The sequence below is a fragment of the Acartia tonsa genome, chromosome 13, assembly GCF_053477335.1.
Source record: "Acartia tonsa isolate MP-2025a chromosome 13, ASM5347733v1, whole genome shotgun sequence".
In the NCBI taxonomy this organism is placed as follows: domain Eukaryota; kingdom Metazoa; phylum Arthropoda; class Copepoda; order Calanoida; family Acartiidae; genus Acartia; species Acartia tonsa.
The window spans coordinates 26,796,718-26,816,707 of record NC_137272.1 but is presented as its reverse complement, the minus strand read 5'-3'; the positions used below and the strand labels follow the sequence as shown (position 1 = coordinate 26,816,707).

At 33.1% G+C, this 19,990-nt stretch overlaps 2 protein-coding genes across 2 annotated transcripts in view; both read left to right on the top strand.

Moving 5' to 3' along the window:
• LOC145335233 (protein Skeletor, isoforms B/C-like) overlaps positions 1 to 10,306 on the top strand; it is a 111,557-nt gene extending 101,251 nt beyond the window's left edge. The window contains exons 36-44 of the mRNA XM_080180967.1: positions 50 to 109; positions 2,263 to 2,336; positions 4,153 to 4,181; positions 4,701 to 4,743; positions 5,043 to 5,097; positions 5,430 to 5,721; positions 8,300 to 8,354; positions 9,564 to 9,749; positions 10,183 to 10,306. Coding sequence (XP_080037093.1) covers positions 50 to 109; positions 2,263 to 2,336; positions 4,153 to 4,181; positions 4,701 to 4,743; positions 5,043 to 5,097; positions 5,430 to 5,721; positions 8,300 to 8,354; positions 9,564 to 9,749; positions 10,183 to 10,306 — 918 coding nt within the window. The remainder of the gene's footprint in view (positions 1 to 49; positions 110 to 2,262; positions 2,337 to 4,152; positions 4,182 to 4,700; positions 4,744 to 5,042; positions 5,098 to 5,429; positions 5,722 to 8,299; positions 8,355 to 9,563; positions 9,750 to 10,182) is intronic.
• Positions 10,307 to 11,109: 803 nt separating this feature from the next.
• Positions 11,110 to 19,990, top strand: part of LOC145335232 (uncharacterized) — a 31,096-nt gene continuing 22,215 nt past the window's right edge. Inside the window, exons 1-7 of the mRNA XM_080180966.1 lie at positions 11,110 to 11,129; positions 11,679 to 11,830; positions 14,116 to 14,178; positions 14,784 to 14,910; positions 15,164 to 15,220; positions 16,964 to 17,017; positions 17,428 to 17,497. Of these exons, the coding sequence (XP_080037092.1) occupies positions 11,110 to 11,129; positions 11,679 to 11,830; positions 14,116 to 14,178; positions 14,784 to 14,910; positions 15,164 to 15,220; positions 16,964 to 17,017; positions 17,428 to 17,497 (543 nt within the window). The remainder of the gene's footprint in view (positions 11,130 to 11,678; positions 11,831 to 14,115; positions 14,179 to 14,783; positions 14,911 to 15,163; positions 15,221 to 16,963; positions 17,018 to 17,427; positions 17,498 to 19,990) is intronic.

Below are 19,990 nucleotides of genomic sequence, written 5' to 3'. Positions count from 1 at the left end.
TCTATCTATCTATCTATCTATCTATCTATCTATCTATCTATCTATCCAGGAAGGATCACAGAATATAGAATGTATAGAGGACCAACCCAACTCTTGGAACAAAGATTATGTAAGTTAGTTAAAGAGAAGCTAATCCTCAATTTAACCTAGTTTTGTTTGTCCCTTAAATATTCAAAACTTACGGTAGGTAATTAGTTGTGTTTTTATTTAAAGAAATCGTATTTTGATGTTTTAAAGATAAAATATTATTAATTTTGCTCCTTAAGTTTTTTTTTTTGTGGGAGGGGAGATTAATAGAATTCTAATCGCGCTTTAGGGCGATTTTACTCCTCCAACTTATAATTTACACCCCCCCTGCACTCAATATTGAGATTTTATAGTTTACTAGCGGCTTCACCCCAAGCCTCTAGGGGCTTGGGCCCCAAGAGGTTTAATCAAACCAAATTTTCGTATTTTAGATTTAAAATAAGATGGTAAAAAAATAAATATGAACATTCCCGGGACCTATGAGAAGCTACCCTGTAAAGGAGAACCCGATCGGTTCACCGGTTAGCGAGATCCTTCGCTACAAACAAACAGACAGACAAACAAACAGAAGACAAACAAACAGACAGACAGACAGACAGACAGACATCGTTCTACTTCTGTATTATAGATAAAGCTTCTTGAACGTTTTTAGGGGGAGAGTATTTTATACAGGTACCTTAAGTTTTCAAGCACTGTCTTTCTTTCTTTTTGATATCTTTTAGAATTCTTTTCAAACCATGATTGGTTGGTTCAATTTAGCAGTACCTAAACTATTCAATCAATAACTTTATGCTACAGAAATGGTACTTTTTGGACACTACTTTGGACATTATCTTTGTTGATGTACCCAAAATATGTTTTCATTGTAAAGAAAAGATTAAAAGATTTTCCTAGAAGTTAATATTAAGCACCGAAGCTACTCTATAACTTTCATCAATTCTTTTCAATATATCAGTAGGGTTAACCCGGATAAAGGAAGGGGGTGGGTAAAAATCTCTATAAAGGGGGGTAATATATTTTTATTTAGGATGGGGGTTGCAAAATGATGACGGGTAATAAAAATCTGAAAATTGAAATGACGCAAATGACGCAAATTCTGACGCAATTCTGAACACAATTCTCACGTTTATCTAAAAATGCAACATATAATAATAGCTATTAAAACAATTTTCAAGCATAACTTTTATCTTATTAGGATAACAATTAAAAAAGAAAAATATTTTTACCATATGAAATTCGTGATCAAACACCTAATTGAAAAAAATGCAAGACATAGCTTTTATTTTAAGAAAGACTAGGGGCAACGGACGCCCCCAAGAAGCCTCTAGGTGTTCTTAAGGTGGGAGGGGGATAAGTCAACCGCCCTTCTACTTTTTAACTGAGTTTTAATAAGAAATATTCAGAAAAAAATTTGGGGGTGTGATTTTAAATTGGGAGGGTAGAGATACGCTCTCCCAAAATAGTTAAAAACCTTCCCTGTACCTAAAAAAAGCTTAATTGCAAAGGAAAACCAAACAGATGTCATTTTTTAAAAATTTCATAAAAAATACATTGGCGCACTTGTATAAACACCTTATCGCTATCAAGTTTTGGAATAGATAATCCAGAAAAATCCAGTTCAAAGGGGAATGCATAAAGAGATGGGGCGAATCGAACCGAAAATAGTTATGATAGACATCTTCCTTCATCTGCAAAATGTGTATGGGGGGAGGTAAAATATTATTTAAATTCAGAAATATCCGAAAGGAGGGGAGGGTAATCACCCCTTTTACCCCACTTCTCTGTAAGTCCTTAAATCTAGAGGACTAAATACACCGTAATAAGGCAGACTAAAAACCCTGTGATTGCACGACCTTTGTCTGGAGGTCTTACCTATGCATATTAATGAGTTGCTGATCTTGTTTTTGTCTAAATATTTATATCGCCCACCTGACATAGCAGCAGCAGAAACCATTGGAGATAACAATATTAAGTCAAAAGGGGTTTAAGGTGTTTTAGTTTTTAATTATCATTTTTGTAAAACGCTACTAAATTACTTAATCGTCCTTGTGTGTTTTAATATGTTTAATGTATGTACAGATTTTCCAGCAAATTGTTTATTACACGTTTAATAGAAAAATTTAATATGTGTTTTTTGATGCTTTAGTCACTATTTTGACATGTTTCAAGAAGATGTTTTGTAACAAATTTTTATATTTTCAAAAGATTAACAAATATTTATTAATTTTAATTCAGGATAATCGAAGAGATTTTGATTATGAGAAAAATAATAAACCAAGCACAGAACGAGCTCCATTGGTTTTTACAAGGTGAGATTTATTGACTATACCTGCTAAGCAACTTTAATATGACTGAAGTTTAATATATAAAAACTAGTTGCTACGACCCTGAAGGACTCAAAAGGTAATTCGGAGAATGGGGGAAGATCTACCCTCTTGGCTTCAAAAAGAAGTATTTTTTAAAGCAGGGAAAGCAAATGTAAACCTTCAAATAATAACCTTCCCGGGACCAATACAAAGATTTTGTATTGGCCGAGTATTTAGTTAGACAGACAGACAGACGCGTGTTACTTTTATTTATAAGTTTATAACCTTTCCTTTTTAAATATCAAGAGAAAAACATTCATTTTGTACAAATTCATTGGAGACTCTAAAAGCAGCATTTTTCTACAATATGGGTATTAATTCTGTATGTCTCTAAGTAAGGGATAGAATAGTTAATTTAACTATAAGATCAGATCTCTTAGCAAAGAAGAAATCTTTAGTGATAAGACAATGGACAAGACATTTGTTCCCAATGATGTTAAACAAATTTACCAGTTCTCTGTATTAAAATTATTTGTTGAAAAGTTTAGACTCAACTATTTAGTTTGGGACCAACTAATAAAATGTATGTACAGTACCCAAAGAATAAGGTGGATATAAAACATTGGGTAAAAGTGTAAAATCCAATTGATGAAAATACTTTTGAGGAATCTTTTTAATTAAATAATTATACGCCTAGTAGTAAGCTTTGCTCCTAAGGACATTGTCATTCTTGTTTTCATTTTTTTTATTATTTTATGAAGATTTGTTAAATTACTTTTTCTAGGAAATGTAATTTTAACAAGGATGACAACATCCATAAAAGCGAAGCACTGAAACGGTAGGACAAACGGACATTAACACTTATATAGTGTCAGTACTGAATAATCAGAATATAAATGTATAAGAATCGGAGCAAAATTGTAAGTAAATTTGTTAAAAAACTGCTTGATACAGGATAATGTTTATGGACATATAGAGTTGCTACGCTTTCTAAATCGTACCTAACTACTAAAGGAATCACCATGCAAAGTTTGAAATCGATAGGACTATTCTAACATGCCTAAATTAACGAAAAAAGCTATCCCTTTGTGACGGACGGACGGACCTTTTAATAAAAAAAACGACCAAGATAATTTAGCTTAAGTCACTTCTTTACAAGAGACAAAATTAATTGAAATTAATGAGTGCTAAAATCTTTAATCATCATGTCTTATTTTACAATTATTATGTATTACAGACTATAAAAGTAATAATATTAAAGATTTATTTTTTCCTTGAAAAGTTTGAATTTTTGAAAGGTAAATAAGTCTAAGTAAAAAAAATAATTTTGTGTGCACTCAATAACCTTTAATTTTACATAAACATAGTGTTTCAGAGGTATAAGAAAGCAATTAAACTAGGATTGCGCAATGGTAGTGAAACAATGAGGGAAGATGGAAAATTTGTGTTGTTACAGTAATAAAAAAATAGAAAATAATTGTGCTTCCCCCCCCCCCCCAAAAAAATACCCCCCTCCCCCAAATTTTCTTTTTTTTTTCTTTTAAAATCTAAAATAATAAATTGGGTTATCATATTCGACACTCCCCTCCTCAAGTGCCCCTAGAGGCCTCTAGGGGGCGTGGCCTCTAGTATATTATATACTATAAAAGTTAAAATATTTTTTTACATTTGAACAATAGTATAAAAAAGCAATTCTCAATGAGAGTGAAACAATGGGGGGGGGGGATGTTTGTGTTATTGCAGTAATAATGCTTTACAAATTGAATGCATGTGCTTAAATGTATACACACCATATTTTATCATTTCAATTTTTTTTCAGCCCATTTACCAAAAAGGGAAGTACAGGAGGTAAGTTCATTTTGTTTCAGCAAAGTTTTTCTATACAAAGTAGTTGTCCGTTAGCCCTGTTAGAATCACCCTTAAAATCAAATTTTAACCCTTCATGATAATTGCTAACAGAGAGGGACAAATTAAGAAGTTTTTGTAATATTCAAACACCGGTAATAAATAGCTTTTTCTACATCAAAAAGAAATAAAGAGGGTAATATTTTCGCGTAATTCCGTAAAGTGAAGTTGTAGTCAAATGTATTTATTAAGTCAACGTGTTCTTAATTATAACCAAGTGTATATAAATGAAATGGTCATAATTGAGAACAGTTTGACTTAATAAGTGCATTTGACTAAACGTTACACATAAATCTACGGAAAATACACAAGAAATTACCCCTTTATCATAGCTTTAAAAACAATTAAGATGATTAATTTGTCTTTTTTTTACTTCACATCCTGTAAAAAAATATTCAAAGTACATACCTAATAATAAAATTTTATATTTTATTGTAAATATTTTCTAACAAATTATTTCAGAGGATAGAATTTCTAGTGATTCAGCTTTTCAGAATAATCTTAGGTAAGTTAAAATTTGTATTCATAATAGAATAGTTACTCTACACATTAACTGTGTCAGTCTGTCCACTAGTTGTAGGCATGAAATGCTTATTTCTACCTTCCCTTGTTATTCTGAATTTTTCTAGTTTCCTCTCTTTTTACCTTCTTTATGTGGTGAGGGGTATTTTTTTCTGATATGTTCTGCGAGGGGGTTTCTAACCGAGCTACCTTTGGAACCTAAACTAACATTTACATCACCTAAAGTAATAAACAAAAATACGAAAAAAAAATAACTCCTCCCTTTATTTTCACTTATTTTAGAGGAGAAACAGGGTCACCCTATGGAGGACAATACAATGACAGGCCTTATAATCAGGTATATACATTTTTTCATTTAAATGGGAAAGAAAGTGGATTGAAAAATAGCATAAAACCATCCTGGAACATAAGTGAAGCTCTCCTAAAAAGCAGAACTCATTCAATTCAGTCTTAAGCTACAGACAAAATTAATTATATGTATTAATATTGAACAGAAAGATAATTTTGTAATTTTAATAATCATATTTTGTAGAAAGATTAAATATAAGTAGCTTCATTTAAGTGTTTGTTTTAAGAAATTTTGAAAAAGATTTACCATTCATTCTAATGGTCCAACAAAAATGCACCAAAGTGGATTACGTATTTAAATTATTTTTAGTTTTTTTCTAGAATGAAAATTCCTGGTCAAATGACGGCAGCGGTTTCCCCTTCTCTTCATCCCCATCCCCATTCAGCGATAGCAGCAGTAGGCAGCCGCAAGGCGGCTACTCCTCAAATCGTCGACCAGCTAGTGACAGCGATGGATTTGGTTTTGGCGGCAGCGATTTTGGTTTCTTTGGCAGCGGTGGTGGCGGTAACTTTGGCGGTGATGGTGATAACAGGCGAATTACTTTTGATGAAACGGCCGCCTCCGGATCGCCGCAGATGCCGGAACCTCTCCCGCCGCCAGTTGACTTTCCAGGTAAAGAAATATATTTCAAGTTAAATGCTAGAATAGGAGTTAGTAATTTAGATAGAGTTTTTAAATGTAGTTCAAAAGTTTGTTTAGAGTACAAACCAAGAAAGTACGAATAAAACATTAAATTACCCCTATTATATTTGTTGCAAAAACTATATAAAAAAGTTAAACAAATCTTCCAGCGATTTCTGTTCTAATTTCCTTTTACTAAGAACCTAATTATAACAAGGATGACAACATCCATAAAAGCGGAGCTCTGAAACCTAGACAGACGAACATTAACTCTTGTAGAACTGAATATGTAAAATATAAATATATAAGTTTTGAAAAAATTGTACGTAACTTTGTTGCAAAGCTTTTTAAATACAAAATACTGTTTAAGGACAAACTGACATTTTAGGACGTGATTATAGAGATGCTTCGCTTATGATATTATACCTTATTGTAATAGGAATCAGTACTCCAAAAATCAGATCAATCGAATGATTATATCACATAAAAATTTGTTGTTAAAAAAAGTTAAAAATCAACATGTTTAAAATGGACGTACGGACATTCTCAAGTACGTCTAAGCTTTTTTTATTTTGGTGGAAGGGGGTAAAATTCAAGATAAAAAATTTAGGGTCGCCTTTACCCTTTACCCCCCTCCCCCCGTTTGGACGTCCCTAGATATTCTGGTAAAGATTATACAGTTGCTACGCTTTCTATATCGTACCTAACTACCACAGGAATCATCATGCAAGTTTAAGATCGATAGGACAGTTCTAACATGCCTAGAATTACGAAAAGAGCTAACCGTTACGGACAGACTGACGGATGTTTGAATTATAGAGTAGCTTCGTTACTAAAAAGAGAAGACATTAATATAGACAGATAAAACATAATGTAACATTGTTAACTAGATTTATAAATTATATTTTATATAAATATCTAGTGATCTAAGTACATTTGACTGTGTCCCTTAAAGTGTCTTGTCGAGCACAGCCAACCCTCCCCTCCCTCCTTATTTTTTATTAAATTCAAACTAAAAGAAGGATGTTTGTGTTTTATTTTAGGTCAGATTAGGTTAGGTTATATTGGGTACAGGCTAAGGGTTCCCTGAAGAGGTTAAGTATAAAGAAAAATAGCCAACTTTATTTTCAGTTTCTTTAAAAATTGGGAGGGGGGGGGGGGGTTATGTGCTCGCTAGGCACTTTAAGGTAAACCACCATACATTTTACGTAAGGGGTAAAAATATGTAGATAGATAGACATATGTGAGTACTTTTATAATGTATTACAAGAAAACACATTTATTCTGTCTACCTACTAATTTATAATAAGTAGCGAACCTACTCTATAATCTTCAACTATCTTTTGAGTGTGTGTCCATTTTTATATGTTTTTTTTAGTCATTAGTTCAACTTAGGGAACTTTAATATCAGTTCAAAGATAACAGGGATATAGGGTATATTGGGTTGTTTATTACACTAGTCCCCAAAGTTTTATAATAACGTTTACTTATTAGTTGGCTCAGTAACTTTGAGGACTTTTATTGAATTTAGATTGGTCGGTTCATTAAGTTTCAACCACTAATTGAAATCTACAGAAGAGATGTGTGTATCATCATTGGGAATGTACATCAATTTATCGTCCATTATCTTATCCCTTTTATCCCTGATAGTAACTTGTTAACAATATTATATGATGTCTCATAATAGCATTGTTCTAAGAAACCTTCCCTACTTATGCACGCAGTCGTTCTTGTATTTTAATGGATATAGAATATGTGGATATTGTAATTAGGGATTTTTTGCAGGGAGTAAGGGAGGGGACAATGGATCGAATATTCAATTTTTAGGGGTTTCACACTTTGGGTACTAGCTTAAAGGGAATGTGCAGGTTCTGACTGACTTTGGGTACTAGCAAGAAGATTGTGGGGTTTGGAGGAGGGGGGGGGGGGGGGGAATAAACACCCTGAATATCAATCTTAGTTTTTAAAAAAGTAAAAATTCAATCATCCCCTAAAATAGTTGTAAACCCTTTCCTGGACTTATAGGAAGCTTCCCTGTAAAGGAAACCCAAAACGATCTATTGGTTAGCGAGATCCTTAGCTACACATACATAGACAGACACATGTCCTGTTAATTAAGAATTATCTGTAATATCTGTAATGGCCATCCTGTTACTCCTAAGTATTACAATTTGTTAAGATAACTTAGTGCTACCCATTTAATTAACTAATTTGCGTTATTTTTATATTACTTTGTTGTAACCAGGCCTAGCTATTTTAACATTTGATTCTACAAAAAATCACGAAACCGTTGGAAGTAAGGTTTATGTATATCTTGTTTTTATGTAACTGAAGAGGGGTGGGTAAGTAGGGGAGGAAAAGGGGAAGGGAGTTGTGGGGAAATTTTCCTTTAGAATTGTTTGTCAGAATCACATTAACTTTTCCCTGGTTGTAACTTATGAATAATTTGGTTTAAAATATCAAAAGAGTTTAAAAGACGTTTAAGAATGAAAACCTTAGTTTTTCAAATGTACTTATATATTAAAATTAATAATTGCCAGTACGTATTTGTAAATTAATTTTGTTTTAGATTTCTTCCATCCCAGTCAAGAATCCGCAAATCCAAGACCTTCAAATAATTTGAGGTATATTTCAGTATAACTTAATATCCGATGTAAAAGAATCAGTTCTGAGCCATATTGAAAAATGTATTGCATCGTATTTCAGACAATTTACCACGAATATTAAAAACAAAATCATAAAAATAATACCATGATTTGTTATCCCAAGACTTCGGCCCCTTGGGTTAACAAAACTGACTTAAATCCTATAATTTTTCGATTTGATATCCGTTGAAAGCTGTATATAATACGATGGGATAAATAACTATCATAAAGTTCTTTAACAAGCGGCATGCACAGGATTGTGCCTTGGAGGGGTGTGTGTGTGACTTGTTTGTTATATGGGGTTGAGATATATACCTATTCAAAGGGGGGGGGGGGTTGAGATTCTAGGAAAGTTTATCCACCTCTTTGGTTGGCATGGGGTTGAACTCCCCCCTTCCCCTACAATCCCCTACAACACTGATTTCAACAATATGTATTGAAAAACAGACAGCATTTTTATTTATAAAAAAAAAAGATAAAAAGAAATCAAATTAGTGAAACAATATGTATCATTAGACTTACAGACAGACAAAAAAACAATTGGAATATATGCGACAGAAAATATGATTATGCAGGGTGTCCCAGAAAATATGATTATGCAGGGTGTCCCAGAAAATATGATTATGCAGGGTGTCCCAGAAAATATGATTATGCAGGGTGTTCCAGAAAATATGATTATGCAGGGTGTCCCAGAAAAATATGATTATGCAGGGTCTCCCAGAAAATATAATTATGTAGGGTGTCCCAGAAAATATGATTATGCAGGGTGTCCCAGAAAATATGATTACGCAGGGTGTCCCAGAAAAATATGATTATGCAGGGTGTCCCAGAAAAAAAATGTGTTTTATAGTTTTTCAGTATAGGTAAGACAAAAACTAGTTGAAATTGACATAATATGCAGTAACATTTTTCCATTATGGCTTCCAATCCGTTTAATATCCGCTGGATGGGAACTGGTTCTCAGTCAAAATAAAAATCAGTAACATCGTGTTACAGACAATTTTCTACGAATATGAAAATGAAAAGTAAAACATTTAAACCAGCTTGGTTAGATGGGTTCTTTGGCCCCTTGGAGCTAACAAAAGTGGGTAAAATATTATAATTTTTCATTTTAATATCTGCGGAAGACTGTCTATAATAAGACCGATAAATAAGTATTCCATATTTGCATATCTCTGTTAAACCTAGACCTGGAAGTAGTATCGACAGTGTCTACAAGCCTCCCGTCTACACCCCACCCCCGCTGCCCCCCAGAAGCCCTGAATCTACAAGAGTTCCTGGGGCTATAGGCCCCCCGGGGGGAATCAGAAAGGAGTACTTCAACCCCCAAAATTTAAGACCCGTCAAGCCAGAAAAATATCCGACGAATCAAAGGAATAGATATATTTTTAAAAAGAAATTTGTATGGCTAAAATTATATGAGAATCTTTAATATAAAGTAGGACGATGTCTGTCCGTCCGTCTGAAGCTTAAGTTCTAGGTAACCGCTAAACCGATTTTGCTCTACTTAGTTACCATACTTATAGAGTTCTATTTTTCTTAACATCTAGGATTTTAAGGGATAAGACAATGGCCGATAGATTTATGTACCAAATTACCCATTCTGTATTTTCAATTAACGGTTAAACGTTAGGATGCTAAACTTAATGAACCAAACAAGTAAAATCTAATCCAAGTCCCTAAAGTTGTTAAGCCATCCCATAAGAAAACGTCATTATATAACTTAGGGGAATAGTAAATAAACAGCCCAATTTCCACTCTATTTTCTACGTAAATAAATGAAATAATATCTATTTTGTAATGTTAGACCTATATCAGAGCCATATCAAACTGTCAAACGCCCACCCCCTGAAACCTACACCCCTAACTCAAGGAAAAACCATGATTTACTTAAAATTGACTTTTCTTGTGCTGTTTTAATGGATGTATAATTACTTGGATATTGCACCAGATTTCTATGTACTCTAATAAAGTGGCTAAAATGACGATACCCCACATCCACCCACATAACCCCATTCCATCCTTTTCTACTGGAGGAATGGACTGATCAATAATTGAGGTCCATATGAGCAACAAAAAATAGATGAAAAATTTTCTTTTGTCTATATATCTAAGTAATTTTATATCGATTGCTGTTTTAATGAATTTTTTTTTATTATTACTTAGATAACTGTTTATGATATTTATGGTAAATGGCTTATGAATCGAGGATCATAGGATGTCCAGCTTTTATTTATTTATTTTTTTTTGGGGGGGGGGGGGGTCAATTGCGCTGCTTAAAATATGCAACAAAATTTTTGGGGAAATGTCAGAGTTCGGGGAGAGGAGATTTTATGGGAGGGGAAGGGTTAAATCAATGTTATTTCCAAAAAAAATATTTCGGGGGGTAATCATCCCTTTTATTCCGATCATGGACGTCCTTGCTACTAAAAACATTTTAAAACGTGCAAGATAGATAACCACAAAAACCATGCTTATGAAATAATATATATTATAATATTTGGTTTTAAATCACTTTATTATTTATATCTTGGTAAATAAACCGCTTAAAGATATTTTAAAAACTCGAGACACTAGAAAAAAGGGTACAATAAAAAGCAGTGAGACCAATAGCATGTACAGGATTTTAACAAGAGGACACGAAAATTATGTCACCCCAAAATCGTGGGGGGTGTGAAATTTAGAAGGTTTTATTATTAATACATACAACAAGAGAATTGTTATTTTATTATGAATGGTGTGTATGCAACCCCTGTAAAAAAAGTTAGGCAAAGGTTTTTGTATTATAGATAGGCTTTTTTGTTTGTAGCGAAGGATTTCACTAACCGCTGAACCGATATGGTTTTCATTTAGATTGAAGCTTCTTATATGTCCTGGGATGGTTTTAGGCTATTTCATTCATATAAAAAAGTCGTTGTGTGGTTTTAAACTATTTTTATGCCCTTTCATATCCATTCGAATATACCTCGATATTAGGGACCCAGCCGCTAGTCCTTATAAAGTAACAGGATGTTTGTTTGTACCGAAGGATCTCGCCAACCGCTGAACCTATCGGGTTCTCCTTAACAGGGTAGCTTCTCATAGGTCCCGAGAAGGTTTTTGTGGGAGGGTACCACCACCTTCCCAAGAGAAAAAAATCGATTTTTTTACTTTTCTCGATTTTACGTAGAGAGTTCAACGCAACATAGACATATTTGAAATATAAATAAAAAAAAACATTTAAAGTGCAACCAGAGGCATCTAGGGGCGTAGTCTCTAGTTTTTTATTATTCAATAAGTAAATCATCCTCTCGTGCTCCTTAGGCCGGCTGGACCACCGGACACCTATCCTCCGCCGCGGGACTACAGACCTGTGCCTGACAGGGAAGCGGATTCGTATCCGTATGTCGACAACGGCCGCTTCAAGCAGACAAATAAACCGAGGGATAAGGATGAGGTGTATGTTTTTAGTCAGGGTAAGTTTTTATTTAAAAATCCGCGACCATGGTTCGAATCTCGGCCTGACGTTAAAATGGATCATACTACTGCTATGTCAGGTGCGCGAAATAAATAGTTAGAGTAGGGGTAATGCATTGGTCCATAAACAGGCGCAACTTATTACCATGCTCAGTTAGGAATTCTCAGCCAAAGGTCGTGCAATCAATGGTTGGTTGTTAGTTGGATGTTGTTTGCAAGGTAAGTTTTTGTTTGGTAGCGCAGCTACTCTATAATAGACCTTTTGACATTTTGTCTGTCTGTTGATAACAAAAAAGTTAGAGACATCTTAAAATCTCATTTTAGGAAAAAATCTAAGATTTTTAACTTTTTTTAGCCTTAACAAGGATGACAATACCCGCAAAACAAAGTTCAAAAATCAAATAACTGCATATGTAACGTTAAAGAAAAAGAATTTTGTTTCGAAATCTCAGCAAAAAATTATTTTGTCGTTTGATAAATAATATACAAGATATACAGTATGAACATGCTAAAGTTGTATTTAAACTTGGTTGTAGAGATGTATCACTTTTTATTTGGATCCCTATCGTCCTAGAAATCACCACTTCAAATATAATGGTAATTTATATAGTAGATTTGTAACCTATTGTAGGAGTAGATCTTTTGTAGGGGTAAATCTTTTGTAATAGTAAATATTTTGTAAAATATACTTTTTGTACCATCGCCATTAAAATGGGGTATTCCTGTCCAGTTTTTTGTTTAGGAATGAATATTTCTTACCCGAGGGAATAAATGATGGACCGATAGGTCATCATTTATTCACGAGGGTAAGAAATATTCATTCCTAAACAAAATACTGGACAGGAATATCATTCTCATTTAAACAAAAACTCATTTTTATGCTAGTAAAATTTGGTTTAATTTTGGTTTTTAAATTTCATTTATTTCCCTGGTATAATTTTTCTTTCTTTTAGTAATTAATAAAAATTCTAAAATCTTCCAAAAAAAATTAAAAATCTTCTAAAATCATACCAGGGATATAAATGAGATACCAGGGAAATAAATGAATATTTACATCCACTATTTAAGGGGTTGTTTATATGGGAATGGAAAATTATAAGATTAAAACCAGCCTTGGCGGGCTGAATCACTACTCACTAGCTAACAAAACTGGTATGGATTTTATGATTTTATTTTAATATTCGGGGGAAATTAACTGAATTAAGGCTATTTTATTGATTAATTTTAGTCTAGATATAATCTAAGGTTTTATTTGCCCTCTTCTTACCCATTTGAATGCAACGCCCCTATGAACTTGAGGCACAGCCGCTAGCACTTTATCATTTTGATAAAATTATTCATGATGGCACAATATTTTTACAGAGGATATTAAAGGATTAAACTTTTAAAAACATTTTGCAACTTTTTAACAGATTATATAAACGACAAAATTAGATAAGTTTATGCGTTGCGAATCAGGAATATAAAGGGATAGGACAATTAATGATAAATCTACAATGTACATCCCCAATGATGACACTCACAATTACCTCCATTTCGTAGATTACAATTAGGTGTGGAAACGTTTGAACACTCAACTTAATAAATCATCTTACTAAAATTATTAAAAAGTCCCCAAAGGGGTTGAGAGAAAACGCGGGTATAGTCCTTTCCACGACATCCCTCCATAAGGAGCGATTTTCACAGTAGCTTTTCTCCTATTTCTAGCCCCTGCGGGGGGCTCTAACCCTGCGGGGCTAATTACCTAACCCTGTGGGGCAATCACCTAACACAATATAACCTAACCTAACCTAAAATAACCTATAAAAAGCCATTTTAAAAATACGAAGAATCGCTCCTTATGGAGGGATGTCGTGGAAAGGACTATACCCGAAAACGCTACTGTAAGACATTGGGGACTAGTGTAATAAGCAACTCATTGTCCGCTCTCTCTCTCTCTCTCTGATTGTGAAGTAATAACAAGTTTATTAGACAGACACTTTTGATTAAAAATAATAAAGGATATTATAGCTTTTTTTTTGGGGGGGGGGGGGTGGGATTTACATTTTGAAAGGGGTTTTAAATTACACCATTTAAATTTTCTTATTTTCTTAGGGGGTGGGTTAAAAGCAACAATTGGGTGAGAAATTAAAAAAATACCTAAGGTGGATTTGTAAAAATCAGAAGTTTTAGGGGACAATACTCCCCAACAAAAAAAAACTTCTAGGGGGAGATAGATTTGCAATACTTATACAGAATAGATAAGTTTGAAACTAATAGGATGATTTATTCATTTTTATTTCAGGTTCTGCAGGCAGACCCTTACCACCAAAATTGGATAATCGTAATGGAGACGTGAGATTTACAGGTGAAGTGGAAATTGAAATAAAAAAACAAAGATGACAACATCCATAAGTAGAGCAGCACAATAAAAAATGATAAGAAAACTGAAAAGTAGACTTAAAGAACATGGAGACATGTTTAAAATTATTCTTTTAAACATTTAATATTTATATTTTGTAGAATGATTGAGAGGCAAACAGTCAAAGTAAATTACATACTGGATGCTCAAATTTAAATTTGATGTAATTATTCACAATAAATCCGAAGAAATATGTAAAACAAAATTTAAAAATTTCTTGTCCTTTCATTTACAAAAACAAAACAAACTTTTTATAATTTTATGATCGCTAGTTGTTTTGATAGAAACTACTGAAATTTCATATTTTAGTTTAGCCTTATCTACTAAACATCAATTCATTTTTTTACTGCAACCACAAATAATTGTCCGAATAAATGAGCCGTGTGACGTCATAAAAGGGAGAGATGAGTGCGGAAGTGGGAATGGAAACCCCTTAAAAAGAGATGGATCTATTGACGTCACAAGGCTCATTTTTTCGGACACTTTGTAGAGTCTCCATTTTCACACTAAAAGAAGTATTGGTCTTATTTCATCATTATTTAATTTTTCAGGTATGCGTCCCCTTGGCTTATCAGGGGGTAGCGGAGGTCCACCTCCCCTTGCGATGCCAAGATCTTCTACTCCTGGCTTTAATTCTCCTCTGCCCCTGCCCCCTCCAAACCATTTCCCAAACTTCAGGTGATTTAAAAGATACTAGTGGCTTTTTTTGGGTTGGGGTGGGTAGTGCTCCCCCCCCCCCTCCCCAAATAGTTATGAACCTTCCAAGGATCAATGAGAAGCTACTCTTAAAAGAAAAAACCATATCGGTTCAGAGGTTATTGAGATCCTTTTTTAAAATCTGGAATTGAAAGCAATGTGACAGTGGGTTAGTTTTTTTTCTTTTCTCCAACAAAATAAAGCCCTTTATTTTTAAGATCCTTTATATTTTTAGAAAGCGTCCCAGGAGGCGTAGGAAGGGACAGAGAAGACGTGTAGATGCTGTAAAGAGGTAATTTTTATTCATTTCAACAACGCATTTTTGATTGAACGGTGTTTCTCTTGAAGTCTTTACTATGCGTATCCGCTATTAAATAGATATTTTAACTACTAAGGTAAATTTAAAAATTACATAGAAGAAAATTTAGGAATGGAAAAATAGCTTTAAATCATGCTGGGACCTATCTAAAACTTACCTTAAAAGGGATAACTATATCGAGTTACTGGTTAGCAACAAAAACTTACTACGTAATAAGATAGAAAAAAGCGAATAATATCTGCTTTACAGTTCTGTTTAATATTGAATATTTATTTGTAATACCTTGAAATTAACGTAATTTTTTAAGTCCAATGATTGTAATTTCTACCGTTATTGCACTTGTCACTTGTTCATTTTAGTGCATAGAAAAAACACTTATCCATAGCACTAAGATATGTTATAAAGGAAAAAATTTCTCATTCTTTTTTGACAGCGTTACATTTTTCTTTTATTTATGACATAAAGAATTTCATAAAAGTTGACTCAAATAAAAACAAGGATGGCAACTTCCATAAGTAGCAAAGCTAAAAAATCATGAACATCCGGAATGAACTATAGAGTATTTAAATATAAAATAAAAATTTATATAAAATCACGAAACCTTTCATGTAATAATGTGCAAATCTAGGAATCGATCTAGCACCACAACCAAGTAAATCTTAATGAAACTTTGTGGAATTATGTAAAATGTAAACTTATTCAATCCCTGAAAATTTCAGCCATCTATCTGGACTAGGAGTTGAAAAAAAGCTTGAACACTTAAAAAACTAGGAATCGATCTAGCACCCCAACCAATAAGCAAATCTCACCAAAACTTTATAGAAGAGTGCAGAATTTGAATTTATTTGATCCTTGAAAATTTTAGACTTCTATCCTTAATAGGAATCGAGAAAATCATGAAAACTTGAAAATCTAGGAATCGATCTAGCACCCCAATTAATTGACATATCTCAATGAAACTTAATGAAAATATGACGAATGATAACTTATTTAATCCCTAAAATTTCAGCTGTCTATCTTTTATAGAAGCCGCGTAAATCACGTTTCCCCCAAAACGTTTCAGACATACATACAGACGGACATTTCAAATTATAGAGTAGCTTTGCTACTAAAAAGTTTTAGGGAAAATTAAAATTTGCTTTGTAATCACCAACTTTAGTTTTTATTCATTTTCTTAGAGAAAAAAAACTGAATTTTGAGAATAATAATCTCATGAATCTACAATGCAAAGTAGAACGATGTCTGTCCGTCTGTCTTTCTGTCTTAATGAAGCTTAACATCTTACTAACCGCTGAAAAAATTACCCTCCTGTAACAATTAGTGGTTGAATGAACCGACCAATCAAAATTCAATGTCCCCAAAGTTGTTAAGCCAACGAATAAAAAAACATTATCGTAAAACTTTGGGGACTAGTAATATAAACATCCGATTGTCCACTAGCTTCAAGTTTCTCTATAATCATATTATGAGAAGCCTGATATAGCAGCAGAATGTTACATTTATAATAACTAGCGGCAGCGCCTTTGGCATTTAAAGGCTCTATACTGTATAACTTAAAACCATCCCATGAGTTAAATGCTTAAAATGAAATAGTTTACAAACATACTGGAACCTATATAAAGCTTCACTGAAAAGGGGGGGGGAACCCAATCGGTTCAGTAAAGATTAAACTCTTAAGTTAAAAACAAAAATCTTACTACTTTTTCAATTTTTTAGGAAGAGTGGTGGAAGCAAATATATTAGCAGAAATAATTATGATCAATATTACAGGTAATCATTTTTATAATAGTAACAGGATGTCTGTGTGTCTGTTTGTCTGTATATCTATCTGTCTATCTGTCTAACTGTCTGTATGTCTATCTGTGAGTCTGTCTTTCTCTCTGTGTCTCTGTGTTTTTACTGAAAAGTCTTTCGTTTGTACTAATCGCTAAACCGATATGGTTCTCATGTATATAAATTAAATTATACATGTACAGTGTAGCTTCTCATTAGCCCTAGAAATCCCCTTATATCCTATTCTCGCTGTATATTGGTTAATATAAAATTAAGGTAAGTCACATTGCTTGGTGCGAGTGGCCACTAAAACTCAGCTCTTTTGTCAGTTGTAAAATATTATATTTTAGGAAATATAATATTTTATGCTATTGTTCTATCTCTCATTAACATTGGTACTTTTATAGGGACCAATCACCATCCCCTTCAAAACGAGAAGAATCCTCCCTCAATCAATTTGTCACCCAAGTTTCAAAGGTAATATTTATTTTGATAGCGAAGCTTTTCTATAATAAGTGCCAATCCGTACTTTCTACTTTCCACGGAAAGCTGTCTATAATACTATGCGAGAAATAACTATTCTAATTTATCATATAAAGTGTCAAGGCCAGACATTTAAAATAACATACACGCTATGTTGATTTACATCAAGTTTATAAAATATAGAACGATTTTAACAATCGCGGCTTAAATTCTTCCTACAGTCGGTAGGTTCTTTTTTATTGATTTTTATGCGTTTAAAATAGGATTCTTGTAACGATGATGCATTATATTGTGGGCAAAGCAATACACATGTATTATTATGATTTTCACCTTTTTTATATATCCAATCATAGTTCAAATCCGCCCATCCTATTATTACAATGGAGTTACAGATATGTTTAGAAGATCTGTCTAATATCAATGGACCCAGTGACGTCCAAGGGGGAGGGTAAACGGGTGATTATACCCCCCCCCCCCGAAAAAATAAGCTTGCCCATATAATATAAAGGCACCCCCAAAATTTTCAGTTTTTACAACTCCCCCCCCCCCAAATTAAGAAAGCATGGACGTCCTTGACTGGGAAGTTTGAGTTTTAATATTAAGGGAAGCTCAACATAGGTCCCTAGATTTTTTTAGGCTTTATGAAACACTTTTATGAGTTTTTATTCTATGTTGTAATTGATATAATGTAAACCCTTTTAATTTCATACATGTGGTCAATTTTTTTTGAAAGAAATAAACGTCTATGGGGGTGTTTACACCCACCAAAATTTGAAAATCCATAGTCTCCCAACCCCCTCTAAATTTTGAATAAAAATACAATAGATTACCACCCTCAAACCTTTGTAATCGGACATTTTATCCCTCATGAAAAAAAAGCTTGGACATCCATGGTAACTGGACAAAGTTTTCTAAAAAATCACCCATTTGATGTCATAAAAATGAGGGAGATAAGAGGAGAAGTGGGAAAAAAACCATAGAAAAAAAGAGATGGATTTTTATGACGTCACATGGCTGATTTTTGAGAGTGACACTTTGTCCAGTTACCATCCATGTTTAAAGACATTTAGTTGTTTAAAATCTTGTGTAAAGATTCCTTGTAACTAGAAACCCAACTCCATTTCCTTTTAATATTTTTCCAAATGCTTTTCCTGGAAATTGTAATTTAACAAGGATGTCAACATCCATAAAAGCCAAGCTCTGAAACAGTAGGACAAACGAACATTAACACTTGTAGAGTGTCAGAACTTAATAATCAGAACATAAATATATAAAATTGTACTAAATTTGCTGAAAAACTGTTTCAATAATTAAGGACATACCTACACTTTGGGAATTGATTATAGAGATGCTTCGCTTATAAAAGTGTATTTTATTGTTCTAGGAATCAGTATTCTAAAAATCAGGTCCATTGGATTATTATATCACATAAAAATTTGTTGTTGAATAACTTTAAAAATCAACATGTTTAAAATCGATAGTAGAATTCTAACATGCCTAGTTAATTTAGACGGCAAGACGGACTTACGGACCTACCCCAATTTTTAAAAAGCCTCGCTTTTAAAAACTATGGTAATATTATTAGACTTTTAAGTGATAAAAATATTTTTATCAAAGCTACACTACAAGTTTTTCATTCTATAAATTCACATTTCAAGTTTTTAATAGCTATTTAACGAAACGTATTATGGACAGCTTACCGCAGATCACCAAGTTTTTAATTTGGTATGCTTGTATAAAAAAGGGCTTATTTTTTATTAAATACAAGACTTTGTAATCCTTTTTAGTAGCAATGCTAATCTATAAGTGTTTGTCTGTCTGTGTGTCCATCTGTAATGCACTATTTGAATGTACGGGGATTTCTTATGATATGAACAAAAAATATTAATTAAGCTGAGAGTTGCTGACATAGATTGTTGCTTCGAGTGACTGCGGCAGTTGGCGGCATTTTTTTCTACCAAGCTTTTACAAATTCGTTTGGCTGCTCGGTCAGGTGACTGCGGCTGTGGCTAAATGAGGCTTTGGGTGACTGGGACAAGCAAGGCTTCTGGTTGTTGAATTCAAAATTTGAACAATTTTTTATGATTCTAGAAGTCGCGCGGCTATGGCTGCAGCTGTCGTGCACTGTCTTTAATTAAATAACAGGAATATTAATAATCAGTTTCGTATACAAGCAAGGACAACTATTTACAAAGTTTAAGAAAGTAAGATATTTTTATATTTAAACAGGCAATATTATGTATGATAAAAAAGCCATGTGCTTTTTTAAGGGTTACAATTTAAAAGATCATTATATTAATTAGAAGTTACGTTTAATTTAAAGAATAGAAACTAAAAAAATTATGAGTTTTTTTTACATGTATAATCCCTACTATATATGTCTGATTTAAGAGTAGCCACGCTTCTGAAATATATAAAAACAGACTTACATAAGTAAGAATTTTACGTATTTAAACAAAAAAGCTTTTTGGTAAGTAGAATGTTGTG